Source organism: Pagrus pagrus (assembly GCF_965226575.1).
Source record: "Pagrus pagrus genome assembly, chromosome: 2".
NCBI classification, from domain to species: Eukaryota; Metazoa; Chordata; class Actinopteri; order Spariformes; family Sparidae; genus Pagrus; species Pagrus pagrus.
Genome location: NC_140186.1, coordinates 15,621,796 through 15,639,767, shown reverse-complemented (window position 1 = coordinate 15,639,767; position 17,972 = coordinate 15,621,796). Strand labels below are relative to the sequence as shown.

Sequence of the window (17,972 nt, the reverse complement as noted above, 5' to 3'; positions counted from 1 at the left end):
TTTATAATGATACATTGAAGCAGAAATCTGTTTTCTGTTGTCAGCGCAACACATTAGTGGGATCAGCTATATTTACATTAAAAAGTGACGACAGAGAAAGTTAGAAGCAATAAAACAGTCATATTCGAGTACAAACACAAAGCATCTTACTTCGTGTGTCCCATGGTTACATTAGTCCCGTGCAAATATGGCTTTAGTTTGAGAAACAGGCGTTGTTAATCCACTGTCCTCGAGTGCTCCAAAACAACTGCTGCGTGTGAAGTTTGGATAACCACATGTGTTACCGCAACCTGTGAATGCTTATTGTGATATGGAGTGAAAAATCATTTGTGTATAATTTGTTTATCCGCACCAGGATTCTGATCCGCTCAAAAATGTAATGGGTTTTTCCTTGGCCCATGTTTCAACCCTCCATCTAGTTTCATGAAAATTGTGCCAGTCGCGTTTTCTGTAATCCTGCTGACAAACAAACCAAACAGAAAACATAACCTCTTTGCCGGAGGCGAGGCCCTCCAAAGGCAATGGTAGGGGGAACTTCTCTGCAATGAAAAAGCTACTTATTAAAAATAAGATCAACCACTGCTTATAAAGAGGCGGGGCTGAACTAAAAAACAAGTGCTTTCTTTCTGATAATGGGAAAAGATCAACAATGATTAATTATTCATTATTAAACTCTTTAATAGAAAACATGCATTTCATTGAGACCATGACTATTAATACAGCTTCAGGGGCAGTCGAGGAGACAAGGACATGTGTCTATCAAAGCACATTCACACTCTGCTCATATTGGCAACAGTTTCATACATAAATACAAGTTCAAGTAATGAATGGCAACTAATATGAAGCTTGAGTTCATATCGTCTCTGTGCACAACATCTGCAAAATTCTTCTGTCCATCGTACGTCATGACATGGGCCCCACATTGACACAGTCTTCAACCATCTCAAACAGGAAGTGATGTGGGCCACTGCGTCGTGCCACCTCACTGGCCGTCTCCCCGCTGCTGCTGCGGAGCCCCGGCTTCAGGTGTCTCTGAGAGAGGAGGAGCTCTAACGTGTTGGCGGAGTCTGTTTTCACGGAGCTGGCGTGGGAAGCAGCGAGGTGCAGCGGTGTGAGCCCGCCGTTGGTCTGGGCGTTCAGTTCTGCTCCGTGTTGCAGGAGGAGACACGCCACGGTGACGCGACTCCAGCGGCAGGCGCTGTGAAGGGGCGTCCAGCCGTCGATGGTGCGAGGGTTAACCTTCGACCCCGTGGAGAGTAAAGCAGAAACCACATCAACGTGGCCGCTGTATGATGCGCGGTGCAGTGGAGTGTAACCGTCCTCATCGCAGCAGTGCACGAGTGAAGGATCAGCAGTTAACAACTTGTGGACTGTTGGAAGCTGAAAGACAATCACAGAAACGCTAAAGGTCAGGAAACTACAAAGAAGACCTGTCAGACATAATTTCAAATGAAGAGTTCCTGTAATTGGAATAAGTATCCATTATTTTGACATTTGAAATCTTGTTCCAGCCTTTGGTAATTATCATCTTCTTGTATAACACTTTGAATTATCCTCTATTCTGGGAAGCTGTGTGGTCCTCCAGTCATGCTTGAAAACGAGTACTTTAAAAGCGTAATTTTCTTCATCATCTGTATAAAAACTCACACATACCAGCAAAGAGCAACGCCTGACCCCTTTTTGAAAGTACAAAAAACAAAGTTTCAAGTCACTTATATCGTCTGTGTTAGCTTTGTGGAGGAAAGTTTCCTGTAATATTTGCTGATCTCCAGGACAGTCCAAGCTTCTAGTATGAACGGTCTGTGGGTGTGAGTTTGGTTTGAGTCGACGTAGTTTCCACTCCATTTATATTCAGCACACAAAAGCAGCACATGTGCCACTGGCATGACAGGCAAACCAGCAAGATGCCACAACATTGTGGGGAAAGAATTCTGACTAACGAACACAAAAAAGGGGGATTCAACCACAGAGAATGGCAAGCAACTGCCACAACCATACATGACGTACTACACATCACGTTCACGCTGTAAGATGTAAGTAATGACACCTGCTCTGGTTGCAAAACAAAAACGTCCGCCAATGTAGACAAGGCAATATGCAAAATCTGAGTTCCAGAGCGGTTAGCAGGAGGAGTCTCTCTCTGCTGCTTAACATCTCGCACTTCACACAATAACAAGAACAATCGTGTCTCACTATCAGATCCGAACTTTGCCCAGGATTACGTTACCACACAGACAAAAGTTACGTAGCCTCCACCTCACTCATCTGGTCCTCTAGATTAGAAACACTGGCAGTCTTTAGTAGAAAACTCCAGCCGGCGCTGAAATCGCCTTAAATCACCACAGAGGAAAGTCCTTCACTGTGACAGCCCTGCTTACATGAGCCAGATTTTTACTAGAATTACCGCCTTGTGTTGTACTGTATGCCTCCACGCATCTGTCAAGTTGTAATTTAAATCCATGTCCATCCACTCTTATGTAATATAGCTGATGTAGAGAAGACTTTGAACAAATATAATGAAACAGGTATTGAGTGTAATTCTCGGGGAAATGGAAGTTATCTCTATATTGACGTGATTGATTCTAGTGAATAATTTGCAGTGAGAAACACGCTGTCTTCACTTTGTCTTCACTGATGTTTCACACACTACTCTGTGCAGCAGTGGGGCCAGTGGCAGAGTCAGAGCACAGAGCAACAGGAGTCACATTTAACTTTTAGCATGGAGAGAGTTAGGAGAGCTGACTGACGTCAGGATGGATGGTGGATTTGTTCTCAAGCAAAAAGCAAAAGCGCCTGTTTGGCAATATATCATATTGAAACTCAGTCAGAATAGAGAACCTGACAATGTTAATGAGGGAAAAGGAGTTATTACTCCCACGGACTGAATAAAACTACTCCCTGACATTGATTCGCTGTCAACAAATGCCAAAAACAACCATTGTTTTGCTCTGTAGAAGCACCGCCAGCGGTGCCAACTGAACACACAGCATTTCCTGTGATGCCATCACCAGTGCAAAGGCATACAAATGGGTAAAGTTGATGCAGCACAGCCTGAGACATACAAGACTTAAGTCCCAAGTATGGGTGAACTCCAAAAACACCGGATCCTGAAGAATACAACTCATTAAACCTTCCCTGCAGGTGTGTACCCATCTCTCTCAAACTTGACAGCCCCAGACTTCTTGACCCTGAAATGATTTTCTCAGACCTTTCAAAGCTCCAGTCCCTCCTGAGCTTCGTTTAGCTGTTTTCACAGGCTGAGCTGTGAAAAAAATTACATCAGCATCTCTACCACCTGCTAATGTTTGACTATCGGCTGATGGAGTTCGATTTTTATAACTGCTGCTTCTGATGTTGATGGCACTCCATCTAATTGGGTTTCCTTGCCTTTGCCACAACACAAGTGACATGGCCAAGCAGAGCGCAGGCTACCGGCACACTCTCGAGGATGTGCATGCATGCAGTAAGCATTTCTGCTGATTGTAGAGGGCATTAATGTATATAATTAGGTGATGATGCTGATGCACGATAAGAAGCATTGCACCAGTACAAGAGGAGAAGACTGCCTTTCCTACAGAGGGTCCTTCTTGAGTACCTTTTAATTTTATTGGTAGGAACATGGCCAGCAAAGTACACATCAGTTAAGGACAATGTCAAAATGCTTCAAGAGAATTAGAGATAACAAGTAAAAGCTACAATTATATGACCTCCCTGAGTTCCACATTTCCTTATTTAACTGTGGTAAAGAGGAGAAAAATACTGCATAATCATAGTCATTTAAAAGACTGTACAGGCTCTTAAATCAATCTAAATGCAAAGTCACTGCACTATAAACAATCACAAAGCACAGCCTGAAACAAATACAGTGCAGAACTAAACAGACATCACAGGCGGTTTTCACACAAGACAACTCAAGCGCTCCAAACCCGAATAAATGCGTCACAGAAAATGTGGGTTAAGAGATAAGTAACTTTGAATAATTGCCTGTGCAATTCATCTGTTCAATTAATGTTTTGTGTGTTGAGGATATTTGTTACATGGCAACAGAGTTATTATGTAGATAATTGAATTGTGACTCAATTAGGTTAGGGAAGGTTTGAACCACTGTTGGATTATCCACAGGGTGTTTTATCATGACCCCTAATGCCTCCGAGAGGCTTCAGGGTGCATTAATGTGTTCACTCTCTGTGAACTGTTCCTTCAGTTCCTTCGCTTCCTCCTGAGTCATTTATTGCCTCGTAGTATGCAAAGTCACACAGCTTTCCATTATTTAGCCTAATTTCGCATTTATTCACAACTAAACTTTGACTTTGTTGCACATGACTGCTGTGTACTCTGCAGGGTTTAATTTCTGGGTTGTTCTGCTCTAACAAAAGGTTCAAACTTTATTCAGATTTAACAGAACTAAATGACGTCCTATGAAGATTTTATCTTAGATTTTATTACATTGGCAAAGTAAAACTGTTTTGAAATGACTACAGATGTAATACAGGTCCTCTGCTCTGTAAAAAACAGCTAGAAACATTAAGAAATTATTCATGATTTCCCTTTCTTTGGTAGAAAAAGCTCTCATTTAGTTCTTCAACACCAGAAAAGATAATCACCGGCCCAAAGACAACAAATGAGGACGTCAAACATAATTCAGCTACGCTCCATTTAACAACTTCAAAGTGTTCACTTCATTTCTAATAAATATGATTGTGAAAATAAAAAAAGGCTTAATGAAAACCCTGTACAGCTGTAGTCAGTACCACTGAAGGAAAAGTACATTTTTACAACATGGCTCTTTCTTCTAAAGATCTTGGTTATATCTTAGTTATATCTACAGCTGAAGCGACAAGTCTCTTGATTGATCGACAGCCTCTCCAGTGTAAAGATTTTTACTGCTGGTCTGTTTTATATGATTGTATCTTTGGGATTAGTGCTGGCGTTCAGAGAAAAGAAAAACAGATTTGACGACGTCACATTTGGCTCTGACAATCTGTGAATTTTATCACCCAGCACCAGGTTGAATAGTGCTAATAATTCTAATCAATGAGCTCAAGACATACATACAGAAAGTGTGTGCGTTTGTCTTGTGACTCATTGATTTATGTTCTCTCTTTGCAGATAAAAAATATGTCAATTCTGTATATAAACAATAAACACTTCTGTAAATGCAGAATGGAGCAACGCTGCTTACTTATTCCTAATTAGAATTCACAGCAGCAATTTTCTCACAGACACTTGTATTAAGCTCCAACGACTCCACTCTGAATGTAATACACTGATAAAATCAGAAAGGAGGCACACAAACAACATTCAATTTTATTCACAGTAGTAAATAATAATTGCATGTGTTGTATTCACTCAGAACGGCTTTGAAAAATGCTGGTTAGCGTGAGTGAGGACCATGTAGTCTACTCTTCCTTTGTTCTTTTGTTTCCCCTGTAGCTGCCTTGACTGTATGAAGGTTGTGCTGAACAGTCGTGCTGCAGAGGACGTGCAAATGTGGATTATCTTCCTTTATTCACTTGTGGAAATGTGAAAAGAAAAGCACGTATAGTTATTAAAAAACATGGAGACTAATTCCTCTTAATGTTGCACTTCAGTTCAGCTTTTTCTTTGCCATTAGTGGCATAAGAAAGTGCGAATAATGTATATTGTAATAGTTTGTATGTGGTCCTTCATGCTCAAATATAAACTGAAAGTAATTCTCAGTGACCTGCTGATTTCACTTAACTCTTCAAGAACAAAACTGCTGAGGTGAAGGTCTAATTGCTGTACTCATTTACTCTGCTTAAGTGATCAATAATTGCAGGCCTCTGATTCTGACCTCAGAAATAAACATTCGGTCTCAATTAAAAGCAACTTCCAGTATTTAGCTCTATAATTAGGATTTTTATTCAACAAGAAATTCTGATACTGATCGACTTTCTGCCTGACATGGCAGCTAAGTGGTTACTGCTCTTAGAAAGTCCTGAACGTATGCAGCATCACTTCTGACTGAAACACGAGCAGTGATCAGTTAACCATTGCTTAAAACTGACCTCTGCATTTTAAAACAGATTTTTCACAGTAATGGACAGATGTGCAAATTCAACTTTGACAAACGCCCAGCCAATGACAGCTGCCACAATTTAAAAGAAATACGAGGAGAGGGGAGAGAAAAGACAGAGCCATTCAACAGTGCTGATGATGCACGGGACGTTGTTTGGGAGCAGGAACAACAGAGGAGAGGGGCGTAAGTGCTGTTATTAAGATAGCAGCAGAAAAAAAATGGTAATTGAAAGGTACAGTGTGTAATATGTAGCAGCATATTGCTATAATATGGAATAAAATAATAGAATATAATATTCACAAGTATGTTTTAATTAGCGTATAATCACCCGGAAATAAGTTTCTACAGAAGAGCAGAATGGACAAACCTGGCACTAGTGAGGGCCTTTCGTGTTTCGCCTGGCCGCCGAAAAATGACCGGGTCGGAAGACAAAGAAGAAGAAGAGCGAGTGGCTTCTGTTTCCTGCCCAACAATATGTATTGTGAGAAGTTTGAAACCACAATCTGATAAAGGATGGATTATTATACTTGTTTTGTACAAGAAAAATCACTGGAGCCTGAATCATTGTCCAAGAAACGGAAACTCCAAGATGCTAAACGAGATCGGGACAAGCGACAGCATAAAACAATAATGAACATTGGAGCTGCCTTTCCAAGATGGAAATCTCTGATGAAAGAGAAATGTTTGCAGACTGACGCTGAAGTGTCCCGTTTCTGCTGGACAGGTAAGAGTAATGTTTAAGATTACAACCGACCGTAATATATATTTCCTCCTGCTGCTAATGGTACAAACCCAGATAATGTACAATGTTTATTAGCAGTACATTAGTCTCACTTAAAAGAAATGCCGCCACGTATAATGTTAAATATTAGCACACTGTGGCCTCAGTTTGTGCATCTCAGAGAGCTGGTGGTAACGTAGCGTTAGCAAGATTTATTTAGATTTATTCCCTTCTGTTGCAGTAAGACAACACATGGAGCGATAACGATACTGTACTATACTAAAGATATTTAGGGCTAGGAGTGTGCCAAAGACAGTCAAAGTAATGACTTAGTGTGACAGATAAACTGAGAAGTCTGCTCATTACAAAGTTAATAAATTCTGTGAATATGTTTCACAGTGCTCCATAATTATTTTTTTTTGAGTTATAGCCTATAGTTTTACAGACTAAATAACTAAATACATCTTCACCTCAGCACTTGAAGTAGAAGAAATACTCAACACTGTTGTGGGCGAGTCCATATTTAGTTTCTTGTCCCTGAGGGCCACCGTAGCTTCTGGAGCTTCTCCATCGTCTTCGGAAAGGGAGGGGTGAGTGAGGGAGTGTTGCAATCTCGAACCTCACAGCTAGATGCCGCTAAATACACGATATACATCACACTGTACCTTTAAATACCACATTATGCTGATATCAGTGACTTTTGGAAAAGTCAAGCACTGGAGATGCAGCATGATTAGGGCAGGGCAGGGCTCAACAATTAGGGATGCCTGGGGCTGTAAAATGCCACCAGCATGTGGTATAAAACAATTAAACATCTTGTTTATTGCCAGGGCTGATGATGGAAGTGGCAAATGAGTGAGCCTTTTTGCTTCCTTGTCATCTCTGTTGAAATGCAGTCAGCAGTTTGTTGCTTCACATCAATGACAAAAAAGTCAGTGCTGAATTTCTGGTTAGATTCAAATTCTTGTTCACGTATTCTTTGATACATGCTGCCTGATTTAAAACAGATTTCTGATTATTTTAGACATAGTTTCATTGAGGCAAAGTACTTTTGAAAAGTTTTGCTTCTATCAATCAAAGGGTTTAATAGAAACAAGTCCATTTTTCTAAAAGTAAGGTACTAAAAAAGTATTGCTTTGATATCAGCAATAAGTATCAAACAATTTCAAATGATTCCCAGCCTGAGAACAACCAGTCTATTTACAGAAACTAGAAGTGGAGGACTGCAGCCCTGCTAGTGAGGCTGCTTATTACACACCAGACAAAAACAGAGAGGTAGCCTTGCTTTTCTGAGATCCTTACCAACAGGGGATAAACTGGGATTTTTGAGAAGAGGAAGCCATGATCCGATGAGGAAGGCTTACCTTCATATTTCTTATTTCACACTTCACACTTCAACATGACTTAACTTCATAATACAGTAACATTTCATCGCTACAGTATATGTCACAGCTATAGAAAACGTAAGCTTGCGACATATATGGAGGCTAGCTGAAACCTATAAAGACCGGGCGGGAGATGTGTGGGCGATGCAGGCTTTATGGTCTACACTGGGTACTGGGATGAGGGAATTTGGAAAAAGAAGCTAACTTAAGATAAAGCTGTTCATTTACTGGTATACTGCATTTCTCCTTCTGCGACATCAAACATGTTTTAAAGATCTTTTTTATCTGGCAGCAACTGGATCTGATTTAAGATTAAAAATCATTACATATCACATATTTACCTGCCAACTGTCAACACTGGACCAGACCATGTCCGCCTGGTCCAATCAGCAAAAATCATATTCATAACTGCCTCAATAGTTGTATCCCTGCCTCTACGTATTTTAAGTACAGCACCATCAATTCATAATACTCCAAACAGAACTTTATCAGGACTTCTTGGTAGCATTGTATCTCTATACAAGTTGGACGGCCTGCTTACCATGGGATCATTCCCGTCAAGTGGTCATTAAAATATTACGCTAAATCTTTTTGCAAGTTACAGTACTTCCTGTTCCAAGAACATTAAACATCCTGTACTTTATATCTATTGTTTTAAATCAGAAAGAGAGCAAGTGAGGTAGACAGAGCAGGAGAGACAACTACAAAGAGACTGGAAAGTTAAAAATAATAAGCTGCATGGGTGGATGCTGCAGCAGTTATCTCAGAACAAAACATCACTTACGCGATTGTTTTCCGCTGCCCACAGAATGAGTTCTTTTGGTTTGTCTTTGAGAGTTTCCTCTTTTTCTAGATACCACTCCTCACATCGCTCCCCCTCATCCTCCTCTTCCACCTCCTCCTCGTCATCCTTGCTTCCGGTCCACAGGCTGCTGGCCCCTCGGGGGATCAGGTGTCCATGTGTATTCAGAAGCTCAAGCTGGTTAAAATCTTCAGGAAACTCCATCACTTGCTGTTTTTGTTTGAGAATCCAAGATATAGAAAGACAGATAGAAAGAAAGAGAGATGTTAGACATATTCTGATCTAACTGATCAGAAGTTTAAATCAGAAAAGGTTGAAAAATGAACAATTTAGAGGAATACTAATATTTAATCCTTTACTTGCCCCTGGACTGAATGTGAAACAACCCCCACAGGAGTTTTAATATTCACACTGTCCATGAAAAGCTGAACTGCCTCAGGATGTCTTACATTACTAATGTGTTGCCTTGACTCTGAATAGTGTCACACAAGTTGTCTTTCAAAATCTAGTCTTAATATTTATTATTATTAATTTATCTATACGTGAGCTTCCCTTTAAATACCAAAAAGCACATTTTGAAGAACTTCAAATGCCCAATTTAGGGTTCATTACCAAGCTCCTATAACCTGGAATTCAATTCCCAAATTTCTCCTGAGCTTTTTCAAGTTAAAACAATGTTTGGAAGTCATTGTGCTTACTTTGCTCCAAATGCGATGTTTACTTCTCAACATTATAAAAGTCCGAGAAGCCTCTGGGCTTTTTTTGGATCATTTTCTTGTGTTTTAACTTTTTGGAATGAATAACTATAAAAAAAAAAAGGCAACTATTTTGTTGATCAACTAATCGTTGAAAACCTTTTTAAAAACAGAAATGCCAAGGCTTCTCTTTTTCTTGTTTATGCTTGTTTGCTTTTCTCTGTTGAACAAATAAAGCAATGATGTTGCCAAAGGCTCTGAGACATTGTGCATTTTTCGAGAAGACTGACCTTGTTAGATACATGCCTACTGTTATATGTTGTCCACTCAGTTTTTAATCAATGAGGGTCAGAGATGTGGACTTGAGTTATTGGGACTTTTACTCGAGTTGACTGAAGTCACTGTGCTGATGACTTGTAACTTGACTTGACAGAATATAAATGACTTGAGACTTGAATTGAACTGATAAAAAACTTGACTTAAGACATGTCCTGTCTGTGTTCATTTGATTTTTTAAGTTACGTTTTTATTTAAATTTTTTGTTTGGCTGTCAGTATTTCACTTTTTAAAATAGGGATGCACAATACAGATTTTTTTCAGCCCATACAATAACCAATAATTACCTGACTCTCATGGCTGATACTGATAAAATAACCCATAATAGAAAGCAACATTTTTACACTTTTTTTATGCACAACCATGCATCCATTGCCAATGGCTGTCTACTAATCTCTGACCATCATAACAAAAGGCTCCCCACCAGAGAGCACAATTAAGTGGCGCGTCCCCTCAGAGTTGCTGTAGGGCAAGAGTTGTTGTTTTTGTTGTTGTTGTGATATGTGGGGAGAGGAAATGGAAATAAGTATGTTGCTATTCAGTGCACTAACATTATGTCTCCATGTCCTGTTCATTATTTTCTTATTAAACCAGCTTGCTTAGACAAACCCAAGACACTGGGTTAGATTTATGGCAGCAGTGTTTCTTTTCCAGCAGGTCGCTGCTTCTCTGTCATACTGTTTTTACACACAGTTTTCTTAGCTTATTTTCCTTGGCTAGTTGGCCAACGTTGTTTTACACATATGAGGCTGAACAAAGCTAAATGACGGATAAGTAGTGCATAGACGATGACACTTTAAAAACCTGGCACAGGGATGTATGTGGTGAGGGGAGATAGTTTCCTCTGCAGGGTGAGACAGTTGGAGATTCATGTCAGAGCAACGGTTGGAAACGGCGGCTACAGTGGCGAGCTAATAAGCATCTGCTGCCTTATGACAACACTGAGGGGACATGTTGTCTCACATTAGTAAACAACGATGTCATCGTTCATCACAATGTTTCACTGAATCGTCATACGCCAATTTAGCAGACATCGCCTAAGCCTAGGCTCTTGCCTACATTGCGTGGCTCTACACAGGTGCAGCAGTTTGACATTATGGCTATAACATCAGCGTGTTTCTTGGCTGCTCACAAACCAACTTTAAAAGCTGAATACCACCACATACTGTGTCTAGATGCTGCATTTGTTAAGTCATAAAAAGCAATTTGGCTTTGGATTGTTGGCTAGATTTATCGGCTTCATTTTCTTTATCTGCTGATAACCAATGGTGTTAATTTTCCATTATTGGGCCGATAATTTATCTGTCTGATGTATATCGTGCATCCCTAGTTAAAAACTGATGGGGAGGGGTTTTGTTATTAAGGAAAAAAATATGCTTTACTTATTTTGTTTGATTATATTAATTGCACTGATTATCAGTTATAATATAAATATAAATATCCTACTCAATATTCACAAAAACACAAAATACACATTCATATGTCACAGAAAAGACAATCAAGTGAAACACTAAATATCCCAACATGCTTAACTAATTTTGAGGAGTGTACAATTACATAAATTGGCCAATAATATTATTATAAGAGAGGGAGTGATAGCTCCTACTGCAGTCTTTGGGATGGGAAGGGACTTGACCTGCCCAAGAAAAAATGACCTGTGACTCGGAACAAATGACTCGAGTCAGATGACTTTAACATTACGGAGGAGTGTCAGTGAAGTGGGAGCAGCTAGCATTTGTTTTAGCTAGATTGTCAACTGCGAGGTGCTGTAGCCACCGTGAAGCTAAATAACGTGAACCTATATGCCACAAACGTCCAGTTGAAAGTTGCATTCAAGTCGTGTGCCTCACTTTACCATATTCACATTAGCTACCGCTGAACACGCTAGCTAGGTAACGTTAATTTAGCTGCTGTCACGTTTGAAGCTGAACGGTTGGTGAAGCCAACGGTCCATTTACACAACAACGGTAGAAATCTACGTTAGCGTCACAGGTAAAAGCTAATATGTATGCAGCATTTCTCTCCTCTTGTCAAAACGACAATTCTCAAAAGCTTTCACTCACCTCTCAGTTTTGCGGGTTCACAACAAACTACAATCAGATTAGAGTGAAGACTTATGGGATATGTAGTTCTTTACAAAGTTAGCGTAAGAGTGCTACTTTGATAAAATACATCATTACCCACAACAACAACAAATTCTTCTTCTTCTTCTTCTTCTTCTTCTTCTTCTCTACTTCCGGTAGCGCATACGCCGGATCCGCCTGTTTCTGCCATCTACCGGTCATCATTATTTGCATGAAACGAAGCCTGGCAGAAAATCCTTTCACGTACAAGAGAAAATAGTGTAGGATAAATCAAGTTTTTGTGCCCCATACGTCTAATTTATAATAAATATATCTATAAATCAATCGAAACTCTGATTTGTAAAGAAAATACATAATCTTCTATGCTGCAGATGAAGACTTCCATTAAACTAGTGTATTCTTTTCAGATAATCTATCACATGCCGCACGACTGATTTAAAGTAAAAAACACCCTGATTAAAGTGATTCTGAGGGGACTAGCACGGAGGGTGAATCCATCAGGAACAGAAAGAGGAGACACAGGCAGACTGTAATTAGAGAGTATTAGACTGCATTAGCAAAAGCACTCTGTTGGATGGAAATCACCCTGACATCTGTTAATCAGTAAAAACGTCAGCTACTTCACAATAACAGAAACACAATATGCCATTGGAACGCTGGTCTCTTCAGGTGTTTTCGTCCCAATAACCTCACGCACACGTTACAGACTGGAAGCCCTGACTGATTTTCAGCCTGTATGTAATGTCATTAATTCGACTTTCTTCGGGATTTTAGTGGCGTTAACCACATTTAAACTAATAGAACAACCACAATTAAGTAGTAACTGGGATTTGTTTATTTTATTGTACCTATATGCGTTTTTATATATTGTGTGAGATATCGTATGACATATATTCATCTAAACAGTGCTCTATAGACTATCTTTGTTCCAGATAAAAATGTCCTATTGTGCATCTGAAAAAAAGTATTGAGAGAGCAGCTCCTTTCTCCATGAGCACTCCACCGCGACAACTAGTAGTAATTCTAAGAATCTGGCATGATGATAGGCATTAAGAGTTACAATATCGAAACATATCTTCTTGCTGGTGGTCTTGTTTACTTATGTAGGTTATTCAAGGCATTGGTATTGAATAACTTGTTGTGTTAAATGGAGCAGCAGCTACTTTAGATGCACCACTTACCCTTAACCTTGATAGGATTCAGTGGCACAACAGAAACTCAGAAAAACCCACTGACACCTTTGAGACTGTACAAAAGGTGGCAGGGAAAAGGAAAAAAAAAAAGTTGAATTGCTGAATTACGTGTTAGAGATTCACAGCTCCAGCCAGAAAAGACATCACAAATTAGTCACAGCATGAGCCACATGTCATTGAATCAGCATTTTAATAAGGTAAGCACAATGTCTCCGTGTGTACTTATCAACCGTGTGATTTAGACACGGTGGATACACTGCTTACCTGATGTGCTCCTGCTGGTGAAACCGTGGCTGGAACTGCATCTACAAAGCTCCGTAACATATCCAAACAGGGTTTTATGTTCCCTGCTCTGAGGATTACCGGAGGTCAAGCCCCGCCTAAATGTATAACATTGTGCATATGTTGGTAAGAGACTCAAAGGCACTTCAGGAATCAGATGCATTGGGCCATTGTCCCTCAGTTAATGGAGGAATCTCTGTAAACAGGCTGTCCATATCCAATCCACGTAAGAAGCAATTACTGTCATGAGGAAATGTTTGATCATGAGGACAATAGAGAGAAAGGATGGAGCTCTTACACATGGACAATGGACCATCATTAATGCAGATGTGTGGTGGGACTTAGAAAACATGTTTTCTCATGTTTCTCTATGCTGAAAGAGGACACGATGTTCAAGATTATGATATTCACAATAAGGCAAACAAAATGCTTCACAGAGGGAGACAAAATTCAAATCAACAGTAATAATAAGCCACAGGAGGACTCGAAAGAGTAGATCAATGTTTTGGGAGCTTATTAGTTTTCTTGCTGAGAATTAGAATGATACCACTTCCTTGTCTGTGCAGTAAGTATGAAAAGCTATAGCCGGCAGCTGGTCAGCTTCAGTCAGCACAGAGGTTAGGAACAGCTGGCCTGGCTAACCACAAATCTTAATCTTAAAATCTTTTTAATTTTTAATTTTAATTTTTGTATGGATTAAACTAGTGAGAAGTAACATATTAATTATAATGACCTTTTGGGTGCTGGTTGAAATATTTTGTTGTCTTTGGACAAAGTCAGACCAGCTGTCCCCACCCCCCCTTTCCAAGTCTTTGTGCCAAGCTAAACTAAACTGCTGCTTGTTGTAGCTTCATATAGAGACACTCTTCTGAGTTTGTTGACAACCATAATCAATCCCTGGTCGACATGCAGTCAATGTCAACATGTTGCTGTAAGCAGAAGTGAAAAGTCGATAAGTACTTTCAGAGCAGGAGTTCAACTCAATGTCTCCTAATATAACTGGTTCAGTATGGTGTCCTAAATAAGTTGTATCTGTTTACCAGGGAAACAAGAGTATTCATATGTCATACATCATACACATCACCATCATACATATGATGTCCTCAGACTCAAACAGACAGACTGTCTCTTCTTTGAGTGTATTACATGTGACCTGAAGTGTATAATACAATGTGATTCAGGTTAATTAACAGTTCCTGGGATTTGGTGTTACATAAATGTATAAAAAACAACAAGAAAACCTGAATTATTGTTATGAGCAGTGAATGTCCTCACACTTTCCACGCTTCCTTTTATCATTATTCATCACTTGAGCATGGATGTTGGATATTTGTGAGGAAGAATGAATGTGTGAACGATTCTCCTAATATTATATTCATTGCTAGTGTATGAATTTTCCACACAGATCATAGCTGGTTGAGTTGACATGGTTTCAACCAACCACCATTTGTGACAGTTGTGACTCAGACGGTGAAAAGGTGATTGCCTGTGATGAATCTCTTAAGTAATTCATTGATTTTATTATCCAGTCACGCTCAGAGCAAAAAACATTTTTTATATCAAGTTGCGGCTCAGTTAATATGCAGAATCATTTTTACGTGGCAGCAGGCGGCCGAGTCTCTGGATATCCCCTGGAAACTCCTTTTATTATTCTCATTTGTTTTAATTATTCTCGCACTTTCCAGATTTTAATGAATTTTTTTCTTAAAGTTTCTTTCTACCCAGCAGATTATAAATAGTCAAAATGTTACACTCAAAACATACATTTCTCAATGAGTTCACTTTTTAAAAACTATTTACAGTGTCAGCACAACAGGCGTGCAGAAGAAGGGATTGATTAGCTCCGTTTATATCAAAGTTTACCCGTCGCTAGCCTACGTTTGTATAGTGAATCTATACACATGTTTTGTATCATATTACTGGAATTATATAAGATGATCACCACGTTGATGAAGGGCTTTAAGAAACTGGTTCACCGTGCTGGCGATAAAGGCAACATCTGAGCCAGCCTTGACCTACAGATCCACAGGATGCCTTATCCACTGCCCGCCACTCAGTCTTCACACACCTAGAGAATAAGAACGGCTACATCGAGAGTGATGTTTGTGGACTTCAGCCCAACATTCAATATAATCTCACCCAGGAAGCTGATTGGAAAACTTAATGCTATGTTAGTGCTCGACACTGGAACCTCCAAGGGTTGTGTGCTCCATCACCATCATCGGCCGCATTACAAACAACGATGAGAGTTCGTATTGAGAGGAAATCAACAATCTTGCAGAGTGGTGCACAGAAAACAATCTACTGTTCAACATCAGCAAAACCAAGGAGCTGATTGTTGATTTTAGAAAAAAAGGAGGCAAAGACACAAACCCCTGTCTACATCAGTGGAGCAGATTAGCTTCCATCACTAACCTGGTAAATAAAAGCCCAGAAAAGGCTCTTCAGAGAAGTCTGCTTCTTTTGGAAACTGAAGAAGGTTAAATTTCTGAGCCAAGTTCTCTTCAGCTTTTACAAAGAAGTAATAGAAATATATCAAGGATCAGTGATATCAGTGAAGTGAGATGACTGCACAAAGCCCAGAGGTTAATAAAAAACAACACCCACTGTCGTATCCACTGCCGTACCTATAGACTATGGAGCAGCTTCATTCCTCAGGCTGTGAGACTCATCATCAACCCTCCATGAAAAATAGTTTTTCTCGTACAGCATAAAGAGATTACAACCTGCAATTAACTTCAAGTCAATTAACTTTACCTTGGACGGTGTGGAATTATGTAACACTGTGAGTCAATTAATCGAAGATTGCGTAGTTAGTTTGCAAAAGGTGCTCACGTCAGTAATGACTGGATTCCCACAATCTTAATTAAACTGAATGTAATGCACGTCTGCCTCAGGCTGAAGGAATTGGCTGTACTTGCCTTGGGCAACACAGTTACAGAGAGACACACACCAAGGACACGGTCTAGTCTATCTGAGCTCACAAATACATCCAAACACACACACACACACACACACACACACACACACACACACTGTTTTGTCAAAAGCTGATTGTCCTGGGCCTGAATGCCAGCAGATTCTCATGAGATGGAAGTATATCTGACTTTTAAAACAGCCACCCCACTGTGTGGAAAACATTCAGTCACACTGCTCTGCTTAAACCCCGCCAGATAACCCGAGCGATCACACAGGTTTCTGTCTCAATTTCAATCCTTACCTGAACTCCCTGAACTCCAGGTAGCTTTTATCTGAAGTGTGCACGCCAGAAACAAACAACAGAGGAGGGGAAGATAAAAATAAGTGCGTCAGTGGTGGACATAAGAAGGGTGCCAGCTGCATTAATTTCTACTTTATAATCTTATAAAAAACACAAGGACAAAACGTGAGTTTATTCATTCATTTAGTCTGTGGTGGATATGTGAAAGCAGATTCAAATGGACGGCCTTCATTTTCATGGAGATTTCATGGAGATGTTTTGCCTGCTGGCAGACAGAACAGCAACGACACAAACAGGGATGCAATGTAGATGCAGATGGTGTTATTCTATAGCCATTACACTGTGCAATCAACTTTTACTTCATATGTCCTCTTTCTCCCTCTCTGTCTCTTTTTCTCTCCCTCTCTCTGCCTAAGAGGTCAGGGGATCTGCAGTGGCAGGTGTTACTTGGGGCCTTGGCAACAACTATGTGTCGGTCTAAAGTGGATCGTAATGTGGGGGAGGGCTGTGTGTTCTGTAACGTTCCTGAGTCTGTACATCATGTGTTTGTTGAATGTCACCGTTCGCTGCCTTTACTCTTTGCTCTCTATGGGGAGATGGGAGCAGTGTTCTCCGAGGGGCTTTACATACCGGGGCCCAGGTATTCAGCTCGGATCAAGCACAGAGATCTTCTAATGAATTTTCTGTGCAGCCAGGCTAAACTGGCTACTCGGCTAACGAGGCGTAACAGGTTGCAGGGTTTAGGGCTGGTGGACGCTGAGTTACTGTTGAAGGGGCTGGTCTCTGCGCGTCTTCGGGCTGAGTTTGGGTATTATTCTTTTGTTTGTTTATTTGTTTATTTAGAGGATGTTTATTTGTTTATTTATAGGATCCCCATTAGCTGATTAGCTATTCTTCCTGGGGTCTTTTGTTAATGACGTTGATGTGTTTCTGAAGGTGTGGTGTGTAGACGGGGCTGTTTGTAGCTTGAGGGAGACTGAACTGATTATCTGTTTATGAAAAGGTCCTGTAACAGGATGTTATTGTGTGCGTGTGTGTAGAGGGGGTGTACAGTGTCCTGTATAGTGCTGTGATGAGACCCAGACATGTTCTGATGAAGGTGGTTAAAAGTCAAACGTCTCTCTCTCTCCCTCTCTCTGTCAGTCCCTCTCTCTCTCTCTGCCCCCCTCCTCCCTCTGGCTCCCTCCCTCCCTCCCTCCCTCTCTCCCTCTCTC

The 17,972-nt window shown here is 40.3% G+C and overlaps 1 protein-coding gene across 2 annotated transcripts; it reads right to left on the bottom strand.

Moving 5' to 3' along the window:
- Positions 1-635: 635 nt before the first annotated feature.
- On the bottom strand, positions 636-12,185 carry ankrd49 (ankyrin repeat domain 49). 2 transcript variants are annotated; one of them, XM_084341738.1, is made up of 4 exons: positions 12,043-12,185; positions 11,537-11,615; positions 8,931-9,158; positions 636-1,380 (listed from the first exon to the last, which is right to left on the bottom strand). In XM_084341738.1, the coding sequence occupies exons 3-4, from the start codon at positions 9,150-9,152 to the stop codon at positions 904-906; spliced, it is 699 nt and encodes a 232-aa protein (XP_084197864.1). In that variant the 5' UTR covers positions 9,153-9,158; positions 11,537-11,615; positions 12,043-12,185; the 3' UTR covers positions 636-903. The 2 variants fall into 2 exon arrangements, with proteins under 2 accessions (XP_084197864.1, XP_084197863.1); XM_084341737.1 differs by lacking the exon at positions 11,537-11,615 and having other exon boundaries at positions 637-1,380.
- Between the last annotated feature and the right edge of the window lie 5,787 nt (positions 12,186-17,972).